The 27754-nt window shown below is 42.0% G+C and overlaps 1 protein-coding gene across 1 annotated transcript in view; it reads left to right on the top strand.

Annotated features, from left to right (window-relative positions):
* The window catches only part of LOC126191380 (cytochrome P450 6k1-like), a 137433-nt gene that overhangs the window by 99314 nt on the left and 10365 nt on the right, over positions 1 to 27754 (top strand). Inside the window, exons 5-6 of the mRNA XM_049932232.1 lie at positions 3968 to 4149; positions 17035 to 17256. Of these exons, the coding sequence (XP_049788189.1) occupies positions 3968 to 4149; positions 17035 to 17256 (404 nt within the window). The remainder of the gene's footprint in view (positions 1 to 3967; positions 4150 to 17034; positions 17257 to 27754) is intronic.

The raw sequence follows: 27754 nt of genomic DNA on the forward strand, positions 1-27754 counted from the left end.
TCGGAGCGTTTGTTGAAGATTTTTCCTAGTGAAAATCAAACTAGAATAATACACTCCTGGAAATTGAAATAAGAACACCGTGAATTCATTGTCCCAGGAAGGGGAAACTTTATTGACACATTCCTGGGGTCAGATACATCACATGATCACACTGACAGAACCACAGGCACATAGACACAGGCAACAGAGCATGCACAATGTCGGCACTAGTACAGTGTATATCCACCTTTCGCAGCAATGCAGGCTGCTATTCTCCCATGGAGACGATCGTAGAGATGCTGGATGTAGTCCTGTGGAACGGCTTGCCATGCCATTTCCACTTGGCGCCTCAGTTGGACCAGCGTTCGTGCTGGACGTGCAGACCGCGTGAGACGACGCTTCATCCAGTCCCAAACATGCTCAATGGGGGACAGATCCGGAGATCTTGCTGGCCAGGGTAGTTGACTTACATCTTCTAGAGCACGTTGGGTGGCACGGGATACATGCGGACGTGCATTGTCCTGTTGGAACAGCAAGTTCCCTTGCCGGTCTAGGAATGGTAGAACGATGGGTTCGATGACGGTTTGGATGTACCGTGCACTATTCAGTGTCCCCTCGACGATCACCAGTGGTGTACGGCCAGTGTAGGAGATCGCTCCCCACACCATGATGCCGGGTATTGGCCCTGTGTGCCTCGGTCGTAATCAGTCCTGATTGTGGCGCTCACCTGCACGGCGACAAACACGCATACGACCATCATTGGCACCAAGGCAGAAGCGACTCTCATCGCTGAAGACGACACGTCTCCATTCGTCCCTCCATTCACGCCTGTCGCGACACCACTGGAGGCGGGCTGCACGATGTTGGGGCGTGAGCGGAAGACGGCCTAACGGTGTGCGGGACCGTAGACAAGCTTCATGGAGACGGTTGCGAATGGTCCTCGCCGATACCCCAGGAGCAACAGTGTCCATAATTTGCTGGGAAGTGGCGGTGCGGTCCCCTACGGCACTGCGTAGGATCCTACAGTCTTGGCGTGCATCCGTGCGTCGCTGCGGTCCGGTCCCAGGTCGACGGGCACGTGCACCTTCCGCCGACCACTGGCGACAACATCGATGTACTGTGGAGACCTCACGCCCCACGTGTTGAGCAATTCGGCGGTACGTCCACCCGGCCTCCCGCATGCCCACTATACGCCCTCGCTCAAAGTCCGTCAACTGCACATACGGTTCACGTCCACGCTGTCGCGGCATGCTACCAGTGTTAAAGACTGCGATGGAGCTCCGTATGCCACGGCAAATTGGCTGACACTGACGGCGGCGGTGCACAAATGCTGCGCAGCTAGCGCCATTCGACGGCCAACACCGCGGTTCCTGGTGTGTCCGCTGTGCCGTGCGTGTGATCATTGCTTGTACAGCCCTCTCGCAGTGTCCGGAGCAAGTATGCTGGGTCTGACACACCGGTGTCAATGTGTTCTTTTTTCCATTTCCAGGAGTGTATATAATTTTATGCTTGCCATCACAAATGCAGAAACGTGCAATGTAGATAATAGCCACAAGGCACAAATCATCGCAATCACCAGGGAGGACGTCGGCTAGCACCAGATGACCGTTGTCCAGCGTCTACTGCGTCCAGAGGAAACTCTCGTGCAGAAATGAAATGATTCTGCCAGATAGTCATGTGCGAAATGTTTATGGAAATATTGCTGTTACCGGCGTGTCAGGAAGTCAGGTAAATTATTTTTGAGCTTTCATCAGAATGACGCATATCGCAGACAGACGAAATGAGATTTAGAAAGTAAAGGAATGAGGGGGGGCGAACACGAACACTCGACTTTACTTCTACACACTATGACGTTTACTACTAAGAGCACGAGTAGGTACACCACCAAGTAAGACACAGTGTCTTGCGTTTTTCAAATACGTCTTCGATACAGCTGAATTCCAATCATGTTTCTAAACTTAACACAAAGTGAATTTGTTCATACCCTTGTCTACATGGAACGAATTATACAGGGTGAACATTAGTAAGTTATCCCATACATGTGTGAGTCTAAACTGAAAGTTGTGAACATGTATATGATCATACACAGAAGCGCCAAAGAATCTCCGACATGACTACGGCCGGAAAAAGACCCGGTAAGAACGAGACCAACGACGACCGAAGAGAATAGTTCAACGTCACAGAAGTTCTGCAAATTTAATGCTGGGCCATCAACAAGTGTCAGCATGTGAACCATTCAACGAAACATAATCGATACGGGCTTTCGGAACCGAAGGCCCACTCGTGTACCCTTGATGACTGCACGACACAAAGCTTTACGACTAACCTGAGCCTTTCAACACTGGAATTGGACTGCTGATGACTGGAAACTTTTTGGATGGTCGGACGAGTCTCGTTTCAAAAAGTATGGAGCGGATGGACGTATACGGGTATGGAGACAATCTCATGATTCCATGGACCCTGCATGAATCCAAGGATCTTGTTGAAGTTGGTGGAGGCTCCTTAATGGTGTTGAGCGTGTGGAGTTGGAATGATATGGGACCCATGATACGTCTAGATACGACTCTGACAGGTGACGTGTACGTAAGCATCCTGTCTGATCACCTGCATTCATTCATGTCCTTTGTGCATTCGAACGGACTCGGGCAATTCCTGCAGGACAATGCTACACTCCACACGTCCAGAATTGCTACAGAGTGACTGCAGGAACACTATTCTGAGTTTAAACCCTTCCGCTGGCCACCGAACTCCCCAGACGTGAACATTATTGAGCATATCTGGGCTGCGTGGCCACGTGCTGTTCAGAGACCTCCACTCCCTTGTACTCTCAGGGATTTATTGACAGCCCTGGAGGATTCATGGTGTCAATTGCCTCCAGCACTGCTTCAGACATGAGTCGAATCCATGACCACGTCGTGTTGCGGCACTTCTGCGTGCTCGCGGGGGCGTACACTATATTAGGTAGGTGTACCTGTTTCTTTGGCTCTTCAGTGTATATACATGTACAGTTGAAAATGACAGCCGGCAGTAAGTCGCCGATAGTGGTGAGTAAATCTTCTTATTCAACTAACATCCTTTAATAAATTTTTAGTGGTTGTGAATCCATAAATAAGGGAAATAACAAAAAGCTATTATTATTATTATTATTATCGGTATAACTATTATTGGAATTTTTATTACATCGTCGGTGCACTCCGTTTCTGTTACACTCATATTGGAGTGTTTGTGTGCTCCCTTATTCGAAATAGAGAATCATCGAAACATCACGTCATTTTCCTTGTCTTATAATATCCTTGCACAGTTCTTTCTGAAATGGCAGATATATCATCCGTCTTCATCTTCATGATTTATTCTGATCTTTTAGTGTACATTACTACGACATTTTGCATCGTCACATTTTGTCGGTTCTCACTTTATATACATGGCGTATATCATCCATCTCCTGTTATTACTAGAATCCTCCTATTTTCCATTACATTCAGTCTCGAAAACATCCATTTTCCTAAGAACGCTTGCAGTACTTGCTTATGCCTGTTAATGTACGACTTCACTTGTTTCATATTGATGATGATTCTTCTTTATCTTTATACTAACGGAGTATGATTAATAAAGGAAAAAAATATGTAAATTAATGTTAACACATCGGAGCAGCTTTGTGGTCCCATTTCCAATAGTAAATATGTAAACGTTTAATGGTCTCTCCGTTTCCGTACTACAATTGCTACTAAAGAATTTCTCTTGAGACATAGTTAGTAGAGTTAGTATTTTATGTGTTCTGCAATTGGAGAGACATTCTGCATCAGCATATTACTGTTGTCCTTTATTTTTTGTTCCATGAACAAAAGCATTTAAATTACAACTGAGTATTGTGATCACACAGAACATTGCTAGAACGGTAAATTGCGTTCTCTATATGAGTCAGGTGTTGAAACTATTACTATGTAAGAGGCGAAATAACACAATTCATATTAAGTATTTCGCTTTTCAGGATCAAGGGTGGCTTCACAGAAGTCAGCAGCTACTTCCGGAAAATGATTGCAGACAATGTAGAATATAGGGAGAAGAACAATGTGACCAAGAAGGATTTTATAGATCTGCTCATGCAACTGAAAAATAAAGGATTCGTCGAAGGAGACAAGATGGAAAATGGAAAGAATACGGAGAAAACCTGTGAGTTCTTTAGGTTATAATGTAGCATGTAATTGCACCTTTAACGGCCTACACATTTGTGGAAGAGTGTTGCGAAGCTGGCAGGTTTATAGCAGAGAAATTTTTCTCTTTTTTTTACTTACTCTTGTGTTTCTCGCTCATGCTTTTCTGTCACCCACGTACAAACAAACAAACAAACAAACACTGTGTCAACAGTCCTTGAAGGCCTAACGGTACCGACTGACCGCCGTGTAGTCATCACCTTAGTTGTCACCGGATGCGGATGTCGAGGGGCATGTGGTCAGCACACCGCTCTCCCAGCCCTAGTCAGTTTTCGTGACCTGTGCCCCAACTTCGTAGTCAAATAATTTCTCAATTGGCCTCACAACCCCGCTTGCCAACAGCACTAAGCAGAACCATCCAAGTGCTAGCCAAGCCCAACAGCGCTTAATTTCGGTGATATGACGCGAACCGGTGTGACCACTGCGGCATGGCCGTTGGCTCTTTCATTCATATAGCTAAAAGAATTTGCTTTCTCATACTGAATAGGCACTTTTTGTACGTGGCCTGAAGCGACCTCCTTCGAATGTAAATAACGCTCTACTTTCTCACACGTAAAAGATCACAGCGAAAATTTTAGTACGTGGTCTGACGCTAGCTGCTTCACATGTAAATAAAATTTGTACACCTTAATATGAACATCCCAGTATCGCTGTTTTTAAGATCTCTGCCCGCTGTTGATCTGAAGCAGCAGTAGTGCAGATGGAACAGCAGGTAATTATTGGCCGACATTTTCCGAAAATCCAAAACGTGAGATGACATCGTGCGTCTCAAATCTGGGACGTTCTCGAGAGTACCTGAGATGCACCTGGGGTTTGCAAACTGTGGAACACATGAGGGCGAGCCACACTACAATAGGAAAAGACGCTTAAATAAAGTAAAGCAGATCTCGCATTCTTACAAAGGACTTCACAAGAATTACAGTTTCAAGTTGTATGCTGTATGCGTTGAAATGTCCACATCAGAGAAAAGGACAATAGCTGTAGTTAATAGCACTCTGAACCATTCCTCAGACTCCAGGTTGAAAATATTCTCTGAAACACAGACGTAATATACATGTGACGGGATTACGCTCTGCAACTTTTTCATGCTTCACATGCAGCTGATGGTATCTCGGATACACCAACCAATTTGCCGCACAGGCAAGACACCGAATTTGTATTATGGGGGACGGTAATCGAGATTAATATTTTCCTTTATTTCCTTAAATTGTTTGAGACGGATGCTGGGATGTCTTTTTTTTTTCTTTTTTCTCGAAAGAACACGACTGATTTTCATTGAAATTCTTCCCCGATAAGAGCTTCAGTTCCTGTCCAGTGACCTCGCCGTGATGTGACGTTAAACCCTCATTTGGAACTCTTTTTTTTTCGGGCAACTGTCATTGTGTTTCTATAGCTACAGAATTCTTGAAGTTCACAAACGTTTAAAGTGCAGATCTAATTGCGTTGGCACAGTTACTCGTACATGACATGTTGTATGAGATATTACGTTACTTGTATTAACATAGATTACTCGTAGATTTTCGCAGATGTTGTTCACAGAAAGCTTTGGAAGTGTGCACCTTCCTCCATTACTCAAAAAACCCTTTCCAATTTTCTTTTCGTTATTACTGCTCCATTTTTTCGGATTTAGGAAGGATTCAGAGGCTACAAACCATTGCTGTTAAGTTAAGACAAATTTCAATGTAAATAACCATAATACAATTTGCAGATAATTATAAACAAAAATTTTATAACAAACTATATTATCAGTGTTATCGGAATGTACGAACACTCCGATGCAGAGGGATAATTTATTCCTGAAACAATACCCTAGACTGTGACTAAGCCACTTCTCCATTATACAAGCTGGTCAGAGACAGTCAGAAAAGCTTGTAAGGGTGTTTACAAGTAAGGTTATGCTCAGAAATAATTGTTAAGAAAAAATTCCATACTTTGCACCGTTTACGAATTAATTAACATTGAAGTTATCCAACCAGGCCGTTGCGGGCGCAATTTCACGATGCCAGCCAGAGACGCTATTCTTCGTTTGGTTTCCTAAGATCGAACGAGATGGTGATACAAAAATAGGACATCGGACGGTAGTAACGATCGAAACAGGGCCAAAGCCTCAGCAGTCTCGTGTGCTTTCGTCTACGCTAAGAGAACAACTGACAGTAATTTTATCTGGCGGTCCGCTTGATTTTGCGAGCGCAACGGCCTGTTTGGCGGACTTCAATGTTAATTGACTAGGAAATAGCGCAACGTATCGAATTTTTTTCTTAACAATTATTTCTCACCGCACCAACCTTGCAAAAGCTTAAAAGCTCTTCACACTGTTTCTGGCGACCCTGTATACTTTCTAGCAGTAGTGGTAAGCCCGAAAGAGGTGCAAGAGAACTTCTATGAAGTATGGAACCTAAGAAGGAGCTACTGGCGTAAGTATTAATTTGAGGAAGTTTCACGAGTCATGCGTAGATTTTTTTTTTTCGGTTAAGAACAGACATGGAAGGTCTCGGTTTCGAGTCCTGATCCGGCACACAGTTTCAGTCTGCCAGGAAGCTACAAAATGCGTATATTACTGTGGCCATTGGACGCTAGAAGCATTAAAAAAGCCACTGGGGCTGTTGAGTGAAAGTGGTTATTCGCCCATTGTAAGGTAAGAGTACGCCGTGAACTATTTGAAACGATGACTGATAATTCTCACTTGCTAATACGACACTGTTCAGCCAGGTACTTGAATTATTTTCGTTATTGTAATGCATATCTGGGATGACATGGAGCATTTGATAATTTACCACCGTCAACAAAGGGCAAACAACACAGTAATGTCCTATCTGACAGCGCACATTCTCTTATTCGTATACAACACGCCACAGAAGATTCGCGCCTTGATATATTCCTTCGCTGTCGAATTATAACAGAATTGTTTACAAAAGGCTGCTCAAATGCGAGAATGCTATTCGATCACTTCACGCAAAGCTGCCGGACGGAAATATCCGAATCGGGCCAGTAGTTCGATGTGTAACCTCCTTAGTATTAGGGAAAGGGGAGAGGAAGTATATGAAGCCATAGGTATGATACTGCGACAAGAATTTGACACTCAAATAACAGATCGGATTCAAGGTTGACAATATTCAGTCATAAATCATTGGCATAATATTCAATGACAAAACTACTGTAATCGTACTTCAGAGTGGAATGTGTATGAGACAAACGAAACACCTGCGGCTTTCAAGATGGCTGTAATAATTTCAGTTCCAAAGAAGGCAGGTTTTGACAGGTGTGAATACTACCAAACAATCAGGCTAATAAATCACGGATGAAAAATTCTGGCACAGTTTATTTAAAGAACAATGGAAAGGCTTATGTAAGGCGGGTTAGTTGAAGACCTGTTTGTGTTCCGGATAAATGTAGGGACACGCGAGGCAATATTGACCATACGATTTACCTTGAAAGATAGACAGAGAAGGCAGACCTACGTTTATAGCATTTGTAGATTTAGAAAAACCTTTTGAAGAATATTTGCTGGAATACACTCTTTAAGATTCTTAAGGTAGCAGTGATAAAGAGCAGTGAGTGAAAGGCTATCTACAACTTTTAAAGAGACTAGACTGTAGATTTTACAGTTGAAGTACTTGAGAGGGAAACAGTAGTTGAGAAGGAAATGAGATAGGACTATAGCCTACCTCCGATGGGATTCAATCCTTACAGTGAGAAATCAGTATGAGGAACTAAGCCAAAATTTAGAAGAGGAATTAAAATTCATGGAGAAAATATAAATATACTAACTTTTGACAATGGCATTGTAATTTTGTCACAGACGTCGAAAGAACTGCAAGACTAGTTGAACGGAAAAGTTAGTTTTTTGCGAAGAGATTATACAATGCGTAAATGTAGACATTTCCGGCGTATGCTAATTATGGAAAGCTGTTATGTTTCCAACCGGATGGCACCGTTAGGATGCCAAGACATTTCAGAGAGGGCCATAGTTTTCTCCTTCTGGAAAAGTATGATACCCGTCGAAAGGTCATATATGTTAACTCTGTCACCCGACTGTAAACCAGCGAGCCTTCCATCGCGTTATAAACATCATCAACAACAAACATAGGCAGTTGGATGTAATACAGTCAAATCAGGCGTTGCCGAGTGAATTACACCACTAGCCATTAAAATTGCTACAACAAGAAGAAATGCAGACGATAAACTGGTATTCATTGGACAAATATATCATACTAGAACTGACATGTGATTACATTTTCACGCAGTTTGGGTGCATAGATCCAGAGAAATCAGTACCCAGAGCAACCAACTATGGCCGTAATAACGGCCTTGGTTTGGGCATTGAGTCAAACAGAGCTTGGATGGCGTGTACAGGTACAGCTGCCCATGCAGCTTCAACACGATACCACAGTTCATCAAGAGTAGTGACTGGCGTATTGTGATGAGCCAGTTGCTCGGCCACCATTGACCAGACGTTTTCAATTGGTGAGAGATCTGGAGAATATTCCAGGCAGGGCAGCAGTCGAATATTTTCTGTATCCAGAAAGGCTCGTACAGGACCTGCAACATGCGGTCGTACATTATCCTGCTGAAATGTAGGGTTTCGCAGGGATCGAATAAAGGGTAGAGCCATGGGTAGTAACACATCTGAAATGTAACGTCCACTGTTCAAAATGGCGTCAGTGCGAACAAGAGGTGACAGAGACGTGTAACCAATGGCACCCCATGCCATCAAGCCGGGTGATACGCCAGCATGGCGATGACGAATACACGCTTCCAATGTGCGTTCACGGCGATGTCGCCAAACACGGGTGCGACCATCGTGATACTGTAAACAGAACCTGGATTCATCCGAAAAATTACGTTTTGCCATTCGCGCACCTTGGTTTGTCGTTGCGTACACCATCGCAGGCGTTCCTGTCTGTGATGCACCGTCAAGGGTAACCGCAGCCGTGGTCCCCGAGTTGATAGTCCACGCTGCTGCAAACGTCGTCAATCTGTTCGTCCAGATGGATGTTGTCTTGCAAACGTCCCCATCTGTTGACTCAGGGATCGAGACGTGACTGTACGATCCGTTACGGCCATGCGTATAAGATGCCTGTCATCTCGCGGCGTTCCGTATTACCCTCCTGAACCCACCGATTCCATATTCTGCTAACAGTCATTGGATCTCGACCAACGCGAGCAGCAATGTCGCGATACGATAAACCGTAATCGCGATAGGCTACAATCTGACCTTTATCAAGTCGGAAACGTGATGGTACGCATTTCTCCTCCTTACACGAAGCATCATAACAATGTTTCACCAGGCAACGGTAGTCAACTGCTGTTTGTGTATGAGACATCGGTTGGAAACTTTCCTCATGTCAGCACGTTGCAGGTGTCGCCACCGGTGCCAACCTTGTGTGAATGCTCTGAAAAGCTAATCATTTGCATATCACAGCATCTTCTTTCTCTCGGTTAAATTTCGCGTCTGTAGCACGTCATCTTCGTGGTGTAGCAATTTTAATGGCCAGTAGTGTAGTTTATGCAAAGCGGCACTAAAATTGGGTTAGTAAACTGGTTTAGTCCTTTTGAGAACATGATTACGCACTATCGTCGAAGCAGAGAGGATATAACACGCAGGCTGACGATAGCAACAAAAGTGTTTGTGACAAAGAGAAATTTGTTAGTACCGAAAATAAAATTTAAGTGTGAAGCAGTCCTTTCTTTGAAACGTACCTTTGTGCGGAAGTGAAATGTGAACGGTAAACAGTTCTGACCAGAAAAGAATAGAAGCTTTTGAAACGTGATGCTACAGGAGAGTGCTGAGAACATGATAGTTAACTAGGAGGTACTGAATCAACGCGGGGAGAAGAGAAATTCATGGTACAACTTTTTTTAAAGAAGGGATTCGCTGATGAGATGCATCCGGAAGCATGACGAAGTCGTCAATTGTGGGTGGGGCGGAGGGGAGGTGGAGTTACAGGCCTAGGGAGACAGCCAGGCTCACAACAGTAAGCCAGTTCAAATGGACGTTGGTTTCTGTAGTTACGCATAGACGAAGAGGCTTGTACAGGGACGACTGTCATGCATAGTTGTATCAGACCACTCTTCAAACTGAAGACCGCAGCAACAACACAACCTCCTCATCATTTTAAGGCCAGACGAATGACTAGGTGTTACCCACCAAAACTTCAGCTAATATTACTGGTGAACTATTCAGACAGTTGGTACATTGTAAAGCTTACTTAGAGTTCACATGAACGTAAGAGTGCTCGTGTAGCCTGCTAAATTAACTGACTCAGCTGTACGAAGCGACGTGATTTATCCAAGCACTGATCAAATGGAAGCCAGCATCCAGATGGCAGAGCCGGCCGCGTTGTGGCCGTGCGGTTCTAGGCGCTTCAGTCCGCAACCGTGCTGCTGCTACGGTCGCACGTTCGAATCCTGCCTCGGGCATGAATATTTATAATGTCCTTAGTTAGGTTTAAGTAGTTCTAAGTTCTAGGGGACTGATGACCTTAGCAGTTAAGTCCCATAATGCTCAGAGGCATTTGAACCAACCAGATGGCAGAGAGGGCGGGAAATAACGTGGCCGCTAGATGGGCAATCGGCAAGGCACATGTGGCGAGAGCTTTAGTGGTTCGGGTTGCAGGCAGGGTTGCAGACAAAATATTGAGCGCTGGAGGGGAAGTGCCATTCTAAGCTGAAGCCTATGCTGTTCTTTTTTTTCTAAATACTAAGCGGAGCCCGTCCACATCCACACTTGTATGGTAACCATTCAAAAACATCTACTGACACTTCTGCTTTGGTTACTACCTGAAAAGAATCACTCTGAAAAATGCAAGAAAAGCTGCGATTTGTTTTCACTTGGCTCGTTAACAATTTGTAACTTGCAGAGAAGCGTCACGAGTGGTGAATTTTGAGTAAAGCCTGTATTTCTACTATTTCCATGTTAGAATTTGCTTCTTTGCCGGCCGCGGTGGTCTAGCGGTTCTGGCGCTGCAGTCCGGAACCGCGGGACTGCTACGGTCGCAGGTTCGAATCCTGCCTCGGGCATGGGTGTGTGTGATGTCCTTAGGTTAGTTAGGTTTAAGTAGTTCTAAGTTCTAGGGGACTTATGACCTAAGATGTTGAGTCCCATAGTGCTCAGAGCCATTTTTTAGAATGAAGTCTTGTGTAATAGTCATGTGGCAAAATACTCTCCTCTTTGTGCCTTATTATTTGCCAAAATCTCTTTTCGATATCTCAAACCGTTTATGAAATATGAGAAATGTTGTGGATATTTCATTCTGTTTTTACGACTGGCCCGCGAAGTCGTAAATAAATGTGCTACATCAGATCAATTTTCTCGAGACTGGTGACAGATAAGAACTCCACTCAAGTATAAAGAAAAATCCAGTACGTTAGCTGAGTTTCATATGCAGCAATATGCTATGTAATATGCACCAAACACGAAGCCATAGCGACCTCTATTTTTCATTTCAAACTTTTTTTAATTTCGAGTAGTGTCTTAATGAAGTGCAGATATCACAATAACTATGACCTTAAACAAAATGATGGGCACGTCATCCTGAAGCTGACGTACAAAGCTGTAAGTAATGCAAAAATGATTTTTTTACCGAATAATTTGTTTAAATCGTTTGAGACCCATTGCAGGGCGTTTATCTCGATTCTGGCTAAACCGGCTGGCGGACAATGTCGGCCTCCGTTTCCGAACAGCCGAATGAATTCACACAGAGCACTGGACACGAAAATTGGTGACTGTGTGCTGGGCGGACTCTAATAGAAAGCGGAGCTCAGATTGGCTCAAAGAACGCCTTTGGTAAAGTTCCACACTGTCGCATAGTAAACAAGATACATACCAATAAAATATAATAATGTGTTTATGATTGAACTGAATATTTCGTAGCAAAAAGTACGCCTTTGTTAATGGAGAAGCAGCGTCAGAAACGGGGGTGTCGTCGGGCGTACAACAATACAGTGTGATAGAGCAAGTAACGTCCACAATACGCATACGCCTAAATGATGTTTGGTACACCATCTATAGTTCTATGAGGCTATTTGAAGAATCATAGCTGTGACACTGTCTTAAATTTGTAACCATATGCAGATAGACTTGCACTGTAACAGTGCCTGGTGCAAATATTGGCAGATAACTGTTATGTTGTGCAATTTGCATAAAAGAGATAGAATTATCCGATGTGGTTTGACTACGAAATCAGCGATTCATCAATGCAGTGACTCACGACTTTCAAGTATTTATGAATATGTCTTGAGACTGATTTAAGTTGGATCTGCCACGTAAGTCTAGCTTGGTGGAAGGCATACGCCGGGATCAGATTTCGGTGGGACACAACCCGAGGAAGTGAAATTCACCCACAAAAGACGTCGCTGGCAAACGGCTCGAAGGACCAACTCTCGAGTATTGTTTATCTGTAATGGACTCTTACCAAGTCGCATAGCGAAAGAGATAGAAACGATTCAAAGAAAGCCGGCCGGAATGGCCGTGCGGTTCTAGGCGCTTCAGTCTGGAACCGCGTGACCGCTACGGTCGCAGGTTCGAATCCTGTCTCGGGCATGGATGTGTGTGATGTCCTTAGGTTAGTTCGGTTTAAGTAGTTCTAAGTTCTAGGGGAGTGATGACCACAGATGTTAAGTCCCATAGTGCTCAGAGCCATTTGAACAATTTTTGATTCAAAGAAAACCTATTCGATTCGTCAAGGGTTTCTTTAGTCAGCGAGCGAGTGACACTGCATCACTCTACAAACTGCCTTGGCAAGAGAAGTGAGGGGCATCCAGCACACAGAACCGCACGAAACTGTGCTTAGAATGAAAATCGTTCACTGAAAAAACAGTGATATGAGCCGTTCTCTAGCAAAATGCGTGTCTTACCATGAGAGACATTTGGTCACCCATTCACGGTCTAAGAAAGGAAATTTGGCACCGCAAAGAAACAAAATTCGATGTAGTATTACCAAGAACACATCGAAAACAACAAAATACTACAAGCCTCGCAATTGCTACTTCTTTAGCAGTATAAGCTCGACATGAGAAGAATCGTTGATTTTGTAAGACTGAACTGTGGAAAACTACAAATAAAGTTACACCACGTCATTTCATTATTAGACTTCACTCTCTGCTCTACAGAATCCACTTTCTTCACCGAAATACCGGCCGGTGTGACAATACGCGTGTCGAAAGACAAATTATAACACTGGCATACCGTTGTTATCGTCTGAGAGTGTAATTAGTGTGACGTTTGATATTGGACTGCTTGAATGCCGAAATAATGTCGAACATGAAAATGTGGATTCTGTTAGATGTACATATTGTTCTGTTTCACTTTGCTTTGACCACTTCACTGAAACCCCACATCTGCACTTTGGAGGCTGAGTAGCTGTGTGAAACAATCAGACCAGAAGAAAAAAATTATTTTTCAGACAGCATAACTATTGGAAGCAGAGGGAAAATGTAGCAATTGGGGTATTGTTTCGTAGGACCGTCTTTATTTTAAAAATGAGCTCAGCGACGAGCCGGGATATTATGAGCACCTGTTTAATACCGTGTTGGTTCACTTTTCAAACACAGTACAGCAGCGATTCTGCTTGGACTGGATTCTACAAGGCCTTGATAGGTTTCCAGAAGCACGTGGCACCAAATTTCTGCTCACAAGCCACAAAATTCCCGAAAATTGCGGGATAGTGGTTTGTGGGCAGGCAGCTGGCGTCAGATACGTGTTACAGTCAGTACAGATCAGGAACATCTGCTGGCTAAGGCGTCAATATGAGTTCACTATCGTGCTCCTCAAAGCACTGCAGCACGATTCTGTAATTGTGTCCCGGAGAGTTATCCTGCTGGAAGATGTCACCACCATCAGAGAAGGTTTCAACCATGAAGGGATGCAGATGGTCCGCAATATGTTTACGTAGTTCACGGCTGTCGCGCTGTCTTCGTGTACTACCACAGATCCCACGGAATCCCAACCCAGTGTACCCTACAGCATAATTCTGCACTGTGATGCGGAGCACTTTTCAAGCAGCCATTCGCTTGGACTACGGCCTCTAAGGACCGAACCATCGACATGGTGTAACAAAAAATCATTCGACAGGCGACACGTTTCTATTGATCCATTGTGAAAATTCAGTGATGCTGTGACCAATGCAATAGTAACTGACAATGTTGTTACACAGGAAGACGTAAGGGTCGTGTGAGCTCCATGTTCAACAATGGCCTTTGAACTGTGAACAGCAAAATACTTGTGCCTATACCAGCATTGTTCTCTGTCGTCGGATCCGCCAGTGATCGCCGTCTAGCCTGGATTCCACAGTGGGGGATCCTCAGCCTCATGTTTTGTGGTGAGACATGGACGTCTAGTACCATAAGGCTTTTCCACCATTCCTTCAACCACTTTCCATAGGTGCTCACAACAGTAGTACCCATACAGGTTACCTGCTTCGCCGTTTCAGAGATTCTCGTTTCCAGCCACAGGGCCATAACAATGTGCCCTATTTCAAAACCGCTTGTATCAATGGATTTCCGCATTTGCAGTCCATATCTTCGCTATAATGACTGCTCATTTGTCTCTCTTCCGCTTGCGTTCTTCCCTTACAGCGTCACGTACCCTCAGCATCACCAGGTGGCATTCAAACTCACGATGGGCAATGGCCATAATGTCATAATGCTTTCGCTCACCATTGTGTATAAAGTACCAGCATACATTAAACTAAACTCAGTAATAGCTCCTCCACCTTTAATCCACGCTCATAACACATCAGCAGGACGTCTAAGTCTAGAATTAACACAATGTGCTTTACCAACGGCAACCCACGCATCTGATGTTGCAGAATATGACCACACAGTCTCACACCACAATGGAGTCTTTTCATCGTCGACAGGCCTAGGGAGAAACTTTTCCACCGTGCAATTCCAGCAGTATTATTCTTGTCGATGCAAAGTACTTGTACTTTGGTAATATTACATCAATATTTTGTTTAGTTTGGTGGTAACTCGGTCCATAGCTTTTGTGAAATTTTTAAATGAAATAAGTTCCGCTTTTAGCTGTTAAAACATTATTTATTGCTATTGCACTTTCGATATGTTGTCATTTGCAAGCATTTTGGGATGTTGTAACCCACTTGGTAATACAAAGTCGTGATACGCTGTGTAAGAGCTGTTGCATGAGGTGCTGTGAATTTATCAGCTGTTCCATATACCATATCCTCTGCAGAGCTGATGAAATAATGGTGTAAACACTGAAGTTTAAATTTCATGCGGTAGGTAAGTAACTGGATCACAAAAGCGGCAGAGACATCTCGAACAGGTGATAAATTCACAACACGTCATGCAAATGCTCTTAGACAGCGCGGCACAGCTTTATGTTGCTAAGTGGGTTACAACGTCCGACAACGCTCCAAAATTACAACGTATCGAAATTGTAGTTGAAATAAATAACGTTTTAACGGCCAAAACAGGAAACGATTTCATCGAAAAAGATATTTTCTTTCTTCGTGTTACCAAAGTTCCTCTACAGGACGTTTAACAGGTGATAATTCAAAAGTCTCTCGTGCAAAGACGCGCAGCTGAGAATGCTAATGGCTCATATCATTGTTTTTGGGATGAGCGGCTTACACTCTAAGCATATTTTCGAGAGGTTCTAAACGTCCGTGATCACGAACATTTCTTGCGAGAGGGGCTGCAAGAGAAACGTTGTTCATCGCGGATAGCCTTACTCACTAAACTTGGAATGTCAGAGATTGCACCGCATAGTACCACATAACGCAACGCTCAAATCAGAGGAATTCGGGCTCATTCAGAGGACTGACAACGGGCTTTTTCCCCGCATACCATCCGTGTGTGTGTGAGAGAGAGACGTGAAGAGATGGCGGTTGGGCGAAATGACATATGATATTTGTGTGTGTGTGTGTGTGTGTGTGTGTGTGTGTGTGTGTGCGTGTGTGAAATCTTATGGGACTTAACTGTTAAGGTCATCAGTCCCTAAGCGTACACACTACTTAACCTAAATTATCCTAAGGACAAACACACACACCCATGCCCGAGGGAGGACTCGAACCTCCGCCGAGACCAGCCGCACAGTCCATGACTGCAGCGCCTCAGACCGCTCGGCTAATCCCGCGCACCGATGATATTAGTACATTATGCATTCCCTACGATATACCGTACAGTGTTTTGCGGAGTCTAATAGATGTAGACGCTGGCCGCTTCTTATTGAGCACGTTTGGGAGGTAACCTAGTGATATATGGACTTCTGTACCCAGTTATGATCAGTCGCTTGTCACCTTCGGTGTCCCACTACTGCGCACCGAGTGTTGGGTCGGGCGTAGCAGCTCACAGGTACCCGTGGACACCACCAGAAACGACAAGTGAAGAGTCTTGGTGCCCACAGATGAAGAGGACAGGACCTGGTGGGTGGTTGCGGAGCGTCATGGGGCGGTTAAGGACATAAATGGACGATTCCAAGGGTAGGACGTTCACCCACTGTGCTTTTATTTCATTTTATGTCACGAACGTCATAGGTATGTTGTCACCGTTTTAATACTTTTAAATATGTGTTGAGTTTTCGCCACCTGATCGATAGAACATTGTCTCCCAAAACGAATTATTGATTCGTGTTGACTTTGATCAAAATGGTTGAATGTTACCAATTATCACTGACAAAATATAACAATCTCTACATCGCTTCCGAGAAATGGATGGTATTGAAATCCGAGATTGTCAGCGAAGAAAGTGAGATAATCTCCTTACGCAGGCTGGGGACTCCAAGGAAATATTACGTCATTTCATTAAGATATTTTGTAGGGTCACCAAACTGTCGTTGTTTCTTCTGGGTTGCTAACGTCAAAATAATCCAATCCAACCGCAGATTTCGCACTTGAAGACCTGGCGGCAGAGTCTTTTGGGTTCTACGCCGCTGGCTTCGAGACTTCGAGTACCACAATTAGCTGCAGCCTATACGAACTGGCGCTGCACGAGGATATACAAAACGAGCTGCAGCAGGAGATAGATTCTGTGCTGATGCGACACGACGGCAACATCACGTACGACGCCATAACAGAGATGTCCTACCTAGACAAAGCTGTGTCTGGTGAGTTCCATACATTTATTTTATGACATGTTAAAATACTTCACGTTTGACAGATAATATATCATGGCCAATTCTTCCGTTTTTAATTTAGGCAGCTTCTTTTAGCCGAGCCACAGATACGACCGATAAAAAACAAAAAACTACAGATGATGTCGTGCATGGTATATTTCCCCGCCACCTGTTAATAGATTTGAGTTAATTCTGAGAATTGAAGTCTGTGTTCAGTAATATAATGGACGAGTTCATTGAGTGTCGGATCGTGATTTGGAGTTTCACAGTTTGTTACATATTTCTACTCCAGATATTAAGTTAATGTTCATGTATAGTGTGATACGAGGAAAAAAGAGGTTTTATGCGTATCGATTCGCAATGAAATTATCTGTGTTTAGATTACAGCAAAGCAAAGAAAGTTACAGCCAATAAGGTCTAGACCAGCTAATAATTTCTGATAAATATTTTAATTTGCCTTTCAATGTTACAAAAAAGAGACTTGCCAAATACGCGATAAATTTAAAATTTAAAACAAGTTCGGAAATGAAGGGCGACGGAAAACAATGCGGAGCGATTATGGGCTGCATATTCGGCACAGGCAGCAACATGGAGCCTCAGCAAAGCTGAAAATATCGCAGGTAACTATTTCTTTGCCTAAGTCTAACATCACAGGATGCGGTTTTGTTTCTTTAGCAACCCTCTTAGAGGGTACGATAAATCAACATCGGTTCAGTTTTCTTGTTTCAGCTGAAGTTTCCTTAGGACCACACTTTCTTCATTCTTCGAGAATGTTGTTCATTCCCTCATTTCTTCCAGTTCTTGATTTGGTTCTGCAGTTATGTTCTGTTTCTTATTTTCTTCTTTCGCATATTCAATATCTCTTCATACAATTCTCAACCATGTAGTTTTGGATTTTGCGATTGTTTGCTAAGTCAAAGATTTGTTTGATTATTCTCTCATTATTGGTCAACATTCGTTTTCACAGAATTTTAATTTCCTTTTTCTCGTTACGTTTGTTCACTTCTCACCTTTCACATATAGTTCTGTATATCATCTTATTCCGGATTTTGAATCACTGCTGCTTTAGGGCTCTTATATTTTTATTAGGAGTCTTTTTTTTTAACTTTTATATCTTTGCGATCTCTCCCATAGTTTTCAGTGTCCCACTGCACAGAGTGTTTTAGGGCTGACGACAGATTCACAGTGTTTCAGTTTTGTGTTCCAGAAGTAAGGCTTGTTAATACTTTTGTTTCTTGTTATTTGAAAGGGCCTCCCCATTTGTAGTACGAATATTCTAATCTCTACTGTTATCTTTTCCATCATATTTTTTGTATCCATTCTTCCATATATTTAAATAAGTCTACTTTAAAAATTTTGCTGTCGTCTGTTTCAAGCTGTTAGGACGCGTTCATGACGTTTGTCATAAATTGAGTTTCTTGAAACGATAGCTGTAATCCTACGTTTGCTGCATTATGTTGTAGTTCTGTAATTTTTTTTCTTGTGCACTTTCAAGTGAATCTGCAATAAGAGCCTTACTATCTACGTGTGCTAGACAGTCTACAGTGATCTTCATTGGCTTTGTTCTTGTTTGTATACCCTTAATATCAAAACCTTCCTCCATTATGAAATCAGTTTTTCAATTGCACAGTAGGGGTAAAAGCCATTTCCTTTTCTTATACCTCATTTCATTGACAAATTTTCTGACAATTCTCCCATAAACTCTACTTTTCATGTTGTGTCGGTTACAGTTGATTTAATTATTTCTGTGGTTTTCTAGTCAAAACACTCTTATGATGTTTAATTATGTATTTCTATTAACAGAATCGAACGCCTTTTTAAAATCTACAAATGCTATCACGTATTTCAAGAATCAAATTGTCCCAGTTTCTATGATGTGCTTTACGTTTATGACTTTTTCTACGCAAGACCCCCTCTTCCTGAACCTCAATGATACCCTTTTAACTCTGCTTAGAAGGGCCTTTCTACAAAATTCTGTAAACCAGTGGCAAGAGGTATATTCCTTTAATTGTTAGGATGTGTTTTACCTACCTTTATATGTAGGGTATGTCTTAGGGCAGATGTCCATTTTGCTGGCTGTTTGTTTGTCAAGTCTCTTCCCCTGGTGCTCAACTTGCGCCGTGATTTCTTTAATTTCTTCAAATATTAGTGGCTTCTGGTCTGGATCTCTTGATGTTGTGTTGACAAAGTTAAAATTTTCTGGTGGTGGAAAGCAGATGTGTAAGTGATAGAAACATTCTACAAATATTTTACAGCTTTCGTTGTTATTTTATGCAGTTTTGGATCATTAAACTGTAAGCTTGTAGGTGTCTTTTTCTTAAGGTGGTTTGGAACGCTCTGCAGAAGTTCATTTCGTTGTTTTGTTTAAACTTACATTCTTTAGATGTCAACTGATTTTTCATATGTTGTGGTCTGACCATCTAAAGAGCTTTTGACGTTGTTTTTCTGGCTTCTATAAAGGCTCCTCATTTTTATTTGCATTCCAGTGTTCCAGGCTCTCTGTCTTTTAAATAATAGATCATCACAGTCATCATTCCACCAGGCGTGCAAGTGCTTATTTTTCAGGAGGATGGTATCTTCTACTGCTTCTGTTTTGTGTTTTTGGAATTGTTCCCACGGTTCAGACACATTTTTCTTAGTAGTGCTTTATAATTTACTTCTTTAGGTAAGTTGATTGCGCCGTATTTTTTAGGCAGGTACTGGGTCCTTTTTAATTATGCATCTAATTTATATCTTCATTATCTAGATACAATATTCTGACTGCAAACAGCATTTTTAACGACTTCAATATTATTTACATTCCAGAGTGGATTTGGTGATACACATGTAGTTTCCTTCCGAGGAAACTTCTTGAATACCGCATACATTAGAAGTAGACCACGTCATCCATATAGGCTAGTAAGTTGTTTTCCATATGTCTTAGTTCTTTCATTGCAGGACATGTTCCTACTATGCACCTGTCACGTTGTTCCTCCAAGTAATATAATTTCTTGATGGAATTCTGTTTAACATGCAGCCAATTATTTGCCAAAATTCTTGTGTTAGCACTTCTTGTACTCTTTTTTTCCTTTAATTTATTGGCAAATGTGTGTTTACGGTAGTGTTTGTTGACTTAAAGTGTAATGTGGAAAGCTTTCACTTATGGACTTTATTTATTTTTTATTTAGCGTATGGCTATACATGCAACATTAATACATCAAGTGTTAGACATTAAAATCTTATAACAATCATGAATATAATTTACGTTTATATTGGTCAGTTAAAAGGTTATATCGAGGTTTGAGATCCATTCTAGCGCCGATGGGGATGCCTCCAGGAAGTCGGACCAGTTCCCTGCATATGCTCGCAAGGAGCATTCACCATGGATGTGTTGGATCGTCTGTCTAGGGGCACCGCAGTCGCATTCTGGTGACACCGCTCTTCCCCATTTGTGTAGTGAATCCGCACACCTGCCATGTCCAGTACGTATTCGATTTAATGCGGACCATTTTTTCCGTGTTAGTTCCATTCCAGAGATGTTGCAGTTATAGCTCTCAAACCAGGTCTGTAGTTGGTCATTTGTCTTTTGGTTCCAATCTAGTCTCCATTCTTTCATGTGGTCATAGTTATTATTTTGAAGCTGCTCAGCTGTGCGTATGGGTGGCTTTCTTGATTTCAATCGAGTGTGTCGCAGTTGTGAGAATTCTTCTTTAATTGGTAATTGTGGTTTTGTCTCAATCTTTCTGAATTCATGCAGTAGGGCCGCTTTTCTACGCAGGTCCGGGAGCAGGATATTACATAGCATCGGTAGCCAGTACGTGGGCGTTGATTTAACGGTTCCACAAATCATCCTCATTGTGTTATTTAATTGCCTGTCAATAAGTTTGGTGTGACAGCTATTAATCCAGACTGGAGCGCAGTACTCAGCCACAGAGAACACTAAGGCGATAGATGAGGTGCGTAATGTTTTTGCGTTAGCTCCCCAAGTAGTACCGCCGGCCAGAGTGGCCGAGCGGTTAAAGGCGCTACAGTCTGGAACCGCACGACCACTACGGTCGCAGGTTCGAATCCTGCCTCGGGCATGGATGTGTGTGATGTCTTTAGGTTAGTTAGGTTTAAGTAGTTCTAAGTTCTAGGGGACTTATGACCACAGCAGTTGAGTCCCATAGTGCTCAGAGCCATTTGAACCCAAGTAGTGCCGCTAAGTTTTTGAATGATGTTATTCCGTGTTCCAATTTTTGCAGTGGTGTTCTCCAGATGTTTTCGGTAAGAAAGAGTGCGATCCATGTTATATCTAAGTACTTTGGAAACTTATTATGTTTGAGGTTGATGTTTCCGAGTTTTATGTTAATAATTTCATTTGCCATTTTGTTATTAAGATGGAATGTAGATACTTCAGTTTTGTTAGGGTTTGGCTTGAGTCTCCATTTCTTGAAATAATTGTATAGTATTTCGACGTCATTATTAAGGACTTCCTCTGTATTGAAGAGATACTTGTCTCTGGTAGCCAGTGCTATGTCATCCGCATAACAAAATTTTCTTGACTTTGTGTTTGGGAGATCTGCTATATAGAGGTTAAACAGAAGAGGGGCCAATACGGAGCCTTGCGGAAGCCCGTTGTTAATAAGTTTTGTTTTGCTTGTCTTTCCGTTTAGGGTGACCTGGAAGGTTCTGTTGCTCAGCATATTATGTATTAAGGATGTTAAAATCTGGCAAGGAATCACTCTTAAGAGTTTGTAAATTATTCCATCTCTCCAAACAGTATCATATGCAGATGTTAAGTCTAGAAATACAGCACTTGTTTTCAATTTCTGTTGAAAGCCAGCCTCTATGTAGGATGTTAATGCCAGAACTTGGTCACAGCAACTACGGCCAGGTCTGAAGCCTGCCTGTTCTATAGGTAAGTTCTCCACAATGATGCCGGTAATTCGATTATGGACAAGTCGTTCGAGAAGTTCGTATGTACAGCTAAGAAGTGCTATTGGTCTGTAGCTTAGCGGTTGGTCTGCTGGTTTCCCTGGTTTCAGCAAAGCTATTATTCTTGCCTTTTGAATTCTCTAGGGAGATGGTTTGTAGTCAAAATGTTCGAAAAGAAATTTGCCAGCCATTTGACTACGTTCTTTCCAGCGTAGGTTAGAAATTCTGGATGTATGATGTCAAAACCTGGGGCTTTGCCAGGTTTCATATCCTTGAGGGCAGTAATGACATCATCCTCAGTGAATGGTCTGGAAAGCTCTGATATATTTGGAGTATTCTTTTTTAGTGTTCTGAGTTCGCGCTTAATCATCCTGGTATGTGGTTTGTCTCTCGGAGCTCTTGACATTTCGGCAATGTTATTTGCAATTTTCTCTGGTGTTATGGTTGGATTTTTCTGGGCTGGTCTTGTCGTACCTCCGAGTTTACGTAACAAACTCCATGCCTTCCTGCTTGATTGAGTGAAATTCATTCTTTCAGTTGCTTCAGTCCATCGTTGTTTTCTTGCGGAATCTAGATTGTGGAGGAGGTCATCAGCTATTTCTTGGTCACCACTACTAGTAAAATCCTCATATAGCTGATGGCATTTTGCATCCCATCCTGGGATGTATTCTTTTCGAAACCCCCTAGGAATGTGTTTTTTAGCTGTAGTAATTATAGCTTTCCTGAAACGATCGTAGCATTTAGGTAGTGACGGTATAAACCGGATGCATTTATCAAGGTCCGCTGAATACTTCTCCCAGTCGGCTTTTTGGAAATTCCATCTAGGTCGAGGGAAGGACCGTATCAGGGGTATAGTGACACCGATGTCTAAACTAACAAGCCTATGTTGGCTGTGTGGGAAATCTGTGGCAACCCTTCTATGTATAGGCACTGGTTTTCCCTCGTTATCGGTAGTTACAAAGCAGAGGTCCGGATTGTAGTCCCTGCGGCCGAGTGGAATGTGCCCCTCTTCTTGGCATCGAATATAAGGTGTAGATTGTTCTCGTCGGCCCATTCCACCAGCGCTTCTCCGTGTTCATTATTTTGGATGTATCGCCACATTTCATGATGGCTATTAAAATCACCGGCATATATCGTTGGGTGTTCATGTGCGGGTAGTACAATACTTGGCCAGATTTGGTTTGGTGGTTTGTAGACATTTATAAGTCTTATGTTGTCTACTTTTATATCAACAACATGGATGTTGTTTTCTGTGCTTGTGGACAGCAGGTGTGCATGTTCAATATCGGATCGGGCATATGTGGCGGTGCCATAGGCGTGATGATATGTTGCGCCTATTTGTTGGAAGCCTTGAATACGTCCTCTTCTTTGTAAGTCTTCCTGCGAGTCGGTATGTGTTTCCTGAAGGAGTACCACATCGATGCTATTGTCCAATAGAAACTTTGAAAGATATTCAGATTTGGATCGGCTAATTCCCTCAATATTTAGCTGGCAGATCCGGACTGATGGTCCCAATCTTCTAGTTGGATGGTTCCCAAACGAATCGTTCGTTTGGTCGCTTAGTTGCATGTTTGAATTACCAGGAGATCCCAAAGGATAGTCTGGTAGCAAAGTTTGTAGACTATTTAGCCGTGATATAATCACGTTGCCCGGGGTGCACCACGAGGAGGCTTGTCTACTACGCACCCCTTCATTTATGGACTGAAGTTCTATTAATGAGTCTAACACTTTTTTTCTTTACGATGACTCCTTACCAAATTGTGATATATTTTACATAATACTCTTTCCTGATTTATCTTTAAAAGTTCGGAATCCTTCTAAGTCAGATAGGTGTTCGTTGGTATACTTTGTCTCTTGGAATGCAGTTATTATAATATTCTTCTTTTTGAGGAAATATGTTAATGTTTTATGTTTACCTGTTTTTAGAAAGGAGTTCATATTAAAGGTGGCAAGAAAACTTACATTCTTATGTTTAATTTTGCGTCTTTGTGGCTTTAGTCAGATTTCAGTGCGCTCCGACTCAACTTTTGCATGATGTTATGAGCCCCCAGAATCCCATTTCATTATCCTAGAAGTGAGACTCTGGTTATTCCCTGAGGTAGAATCTCTTACAAAGTACATTGTTGTGATGATTCCTTAAAGTGTTAGAGGAAAAATACCCTGTAAAGGTACAGATCGAGGTTGTTACTTTCGAAGAGAAAATTTTCAGTAGCACGTCTGTCCACTTTGCCACTTGCAACAAGTCAGACGCGAAGTGGATTTCGCAGGATATTTCGCCAGGCTACTCTGGGATACTGATGGTCTTGCTCAACACATTCATGGCCTTTGAACATCCCACGTTACAGTCTAGTTCACATTCCCTCTAAGCAGCAAGCAATGCCTCCCTCCCTTATTGTCTGGATCCCTGTGTATTTGAGCTACCCCGCCATGACAAGGCCTAATCTATGGGGGAATGCTAATATTATAAAAAAATATAATATCACGATATCTATGTATGCTATTTGCATTAGTTGCAATTAAAAAGAAAGCATACAAGTGCGTTTTTCTCGAAAGTCAGAACATCGTCACGGCCCATTTCTAAGCATCTGTATTATCTTATACATATACAAATTACGTGAGGTGCTTGATTTCATATATTAAGTTATGTGAGGGATACAAATTGCGCCGGAGTGCTGAAGCTATTATGGTAGAGTGATTTGGTTCCTCAGTTGCGGAGTAGAACTGCTGAATTACGCGTTATAACACGCGTGCAGGTTTTTTTGTTTTTTATCTTTTTTTTTGCTCCACCGCGAAGATTTCTTTCAATTTTTTATTTATCTATCATTAGGAACGACTTCCATACTGTTATTCTTTCCCCTAAAAGCTTCACATAAATACATATTTGACTTCTTATATTCCACTGTATATTACATCACATCGTACATTAGCTTCTAAGTTTCACACTCAGTGTGTAGTTTTATTACTTCATAACAGATGCAACTCAGAATTTACCCCAGAATACGGTAATTCTATTGTTTCTATGATGAATATATTTTTCTCTGTGAATTTTTACGTTCGTAGAAACAAAGAAATTTCTCAGGTTAGGTTAATAGTTCGGAATTAAATTCAATAGCGTTTTTGTAAACTGAAAGATATCTCATGACAATTTTTTAACAAAACAGGTAAAGATTTATATCTTCATCGAATCAGGAGTAATTTTGCTTATTCACCGTACTATTTCTTGCAGCATCCGTAATTAAATCTCAGTTTCAAAATAATTACTCTTTCCTTTAATATACACATATGTGATCATAGGGTTTCTCTACTACGGAGTCCCGTGTTCAACACTATAATGTGAGTTGAAATGAGTGCTCCGAAACGCTTATGCCTGTACCAGCACTGTTGTCTGCAGATCGACTAATCAAATGGTTCAAATGGCTCTGAGCACTATGGGACTCAACTGCTGTGGTCATAAGTCCCCTAGAACTTAGAACTATTTAAACCTAACGAACCTAAGGACATCACACACACCCATGCCCGAGGCAGGATTCGAACCTGCGACCGTAGCGGTCGTGCGGTTCCAGACTGTAGCGCCTTTAACCGCTCGGCCACTCCGGCCGGCAGATCGACTAATATCCTGTTGTACAGAAAGGGCATGCCTCCGTCCTCCACTGTCTGTAACGAGGCACAGCATGCCGTCTACTTGTAGTTTCACTGTCCTTCGACCAGTTTCCATAGATCCTTATGGCAGTAGTACGTAAACAGCCGATGAGCTACAGCGTTTTCAAGATGATCGTTCCCTACCACCTGGTAATAACAATCCGAGCTACTCAAAGTTGTTTCTGTCAGTTTCGTCGCCAGAATGGTTCCCTTTTACCTCTTTCCTCTGGCACATGGTGCTTCAACGGGTTGAGCACAGATCGAAGGAGCTGATGGAGAAGTCGGAATACAGCTTTGGAAGAGGAACGTATGATCTTGGAGATAACCCTCAACCATTGAAAGCTTTGGAATGTCAGTAACAACAAGTACAATCAGTGCACAGCAGATAATGCACTGTTTAAGAGCGTGTAGAGTTGCATGCAACAAACCGGTACGCTTGTGCACTTTTCTGTGCAAGGTCATGATGTACTCACTGCTCCATATTCCAGGCTCCGGATCAGTTAGTTACATGTTCCACAGATCATTTGAACAGTTGTTTTATCGAAATGATGTGGAACTAGTCACAGGATATATATACATGGTGAGTGTTAACGTCGATCAGCTCATCGTTATTTCAGTCACACTCATTCACCTACACTTTAAAACAAGGTTTTTTTGAGCTATCAATTTTTAAACAGAAATTCGTCCATGGAGTATAAATATTTGACCACTAATAATGATTTTAAAACTAGATTTAAAACTTGCTCCTATCCGTCAGTTATTTTATGTTATTGGAAAAATGGTCAAGAATATTTGTTGCTGAAAACTGAACTCCTTTCTGGGCCATTGACATCTTTAATAATGGGTAATAAAGATAATTCTTCTCTCCCACTTTGAAGGTATAGAAATCACTGTTGTCTTCAAATTGTTATACATTATTTTTTAAGAATATCATTAGCGGATATATCTATAGTGGCGGCGCAGTTTAAATGCCTATTTGCTTGAAGAACTATCTACATGACGCCCATGGTCAGACACAACATATTATTCTCATGCTCCCTTTTCTGCAATCAATGCTCTCTTTCTAAGTAATGAGTGACTAAAGAAAATTATTCCGTAAGACATTATTAAGAGATCATATACGAAATATGACAGGAGGCTGATCCGTTTTTATCCATGATTAGCAATTATATGAAGAGCAAAAGTACCTGAATTTCATTGTTTGTAAAGCTCAGTAATATGCTTCTTTCGATTCAGGTTTTTATTAATATGTACACCCGCCAATTGGACCGTTCTACCTCATTTACTGACTCTTGCTCATGTGCTATATCAGTCGTTGGTACGAGTATTTGTTGTACAGAGCTTAGTCTAGTGTGTTTTTTTTCAAAAGTTAGGGAGAGCCCATTTTCTAAGAAACATTCTATAACTCTTCGGAAAATATTATTTACTAACTCTTCTCTTGCTTTCCGTGTAATGCGATTTATTATGACACTGATATCGTCTGCAGAAAGAACCAATTCTGCTCGTTGAATGTTACGTGAATATAAAAAAGCAGAACAGGAATGGATCCAAAATTCGACCCTGTGGTACTTGCTTTGTGATTTATATCCAGTCACAAAAATATTCTATTATTCCGACATGCTTTGAATTATTCATAACAATCTCAATCTTTTGCATTCTGTTTGTTAAGCAGGATTCAAACCAGCTCTGTGTAAAGCCATTACTTCCATGAGTATTTCTAAGGAACTAACATGATCACCCAGTTCAATTCAGAGGAAAGATCACAAAAATACCGTAGCGGCTGGCCGGCTTTAAACAGTAAATCCTAAATTATTATAGATATGATCAATATTCAAGTTTTATTGGGATCTACATGAAAATTTATGAATGATGGCAGATTAAAATTACTGTGGCTTTATTCCCTGAATTACTACAGAATTAAATAGTTTTCATGAATGTTTCCCTTTATGGCCGA

The sequence above is a fragment of the Schistocerca cancellata genome, chromosome 6, assembly GCF_023864275.1.
Source record: "Schistocerca cancellata isolate TAMUIC-IGC-003103 chromosome 6, iqSchCanc2.1, whole genome shotgun sequence".
Classification (NCBI taxonomy): Eukaryota; Metazoa; Arthropoda; class Insecta; order Orthoptera; family Acrididae; genus Schistocerca; species Schistocerca cancellata.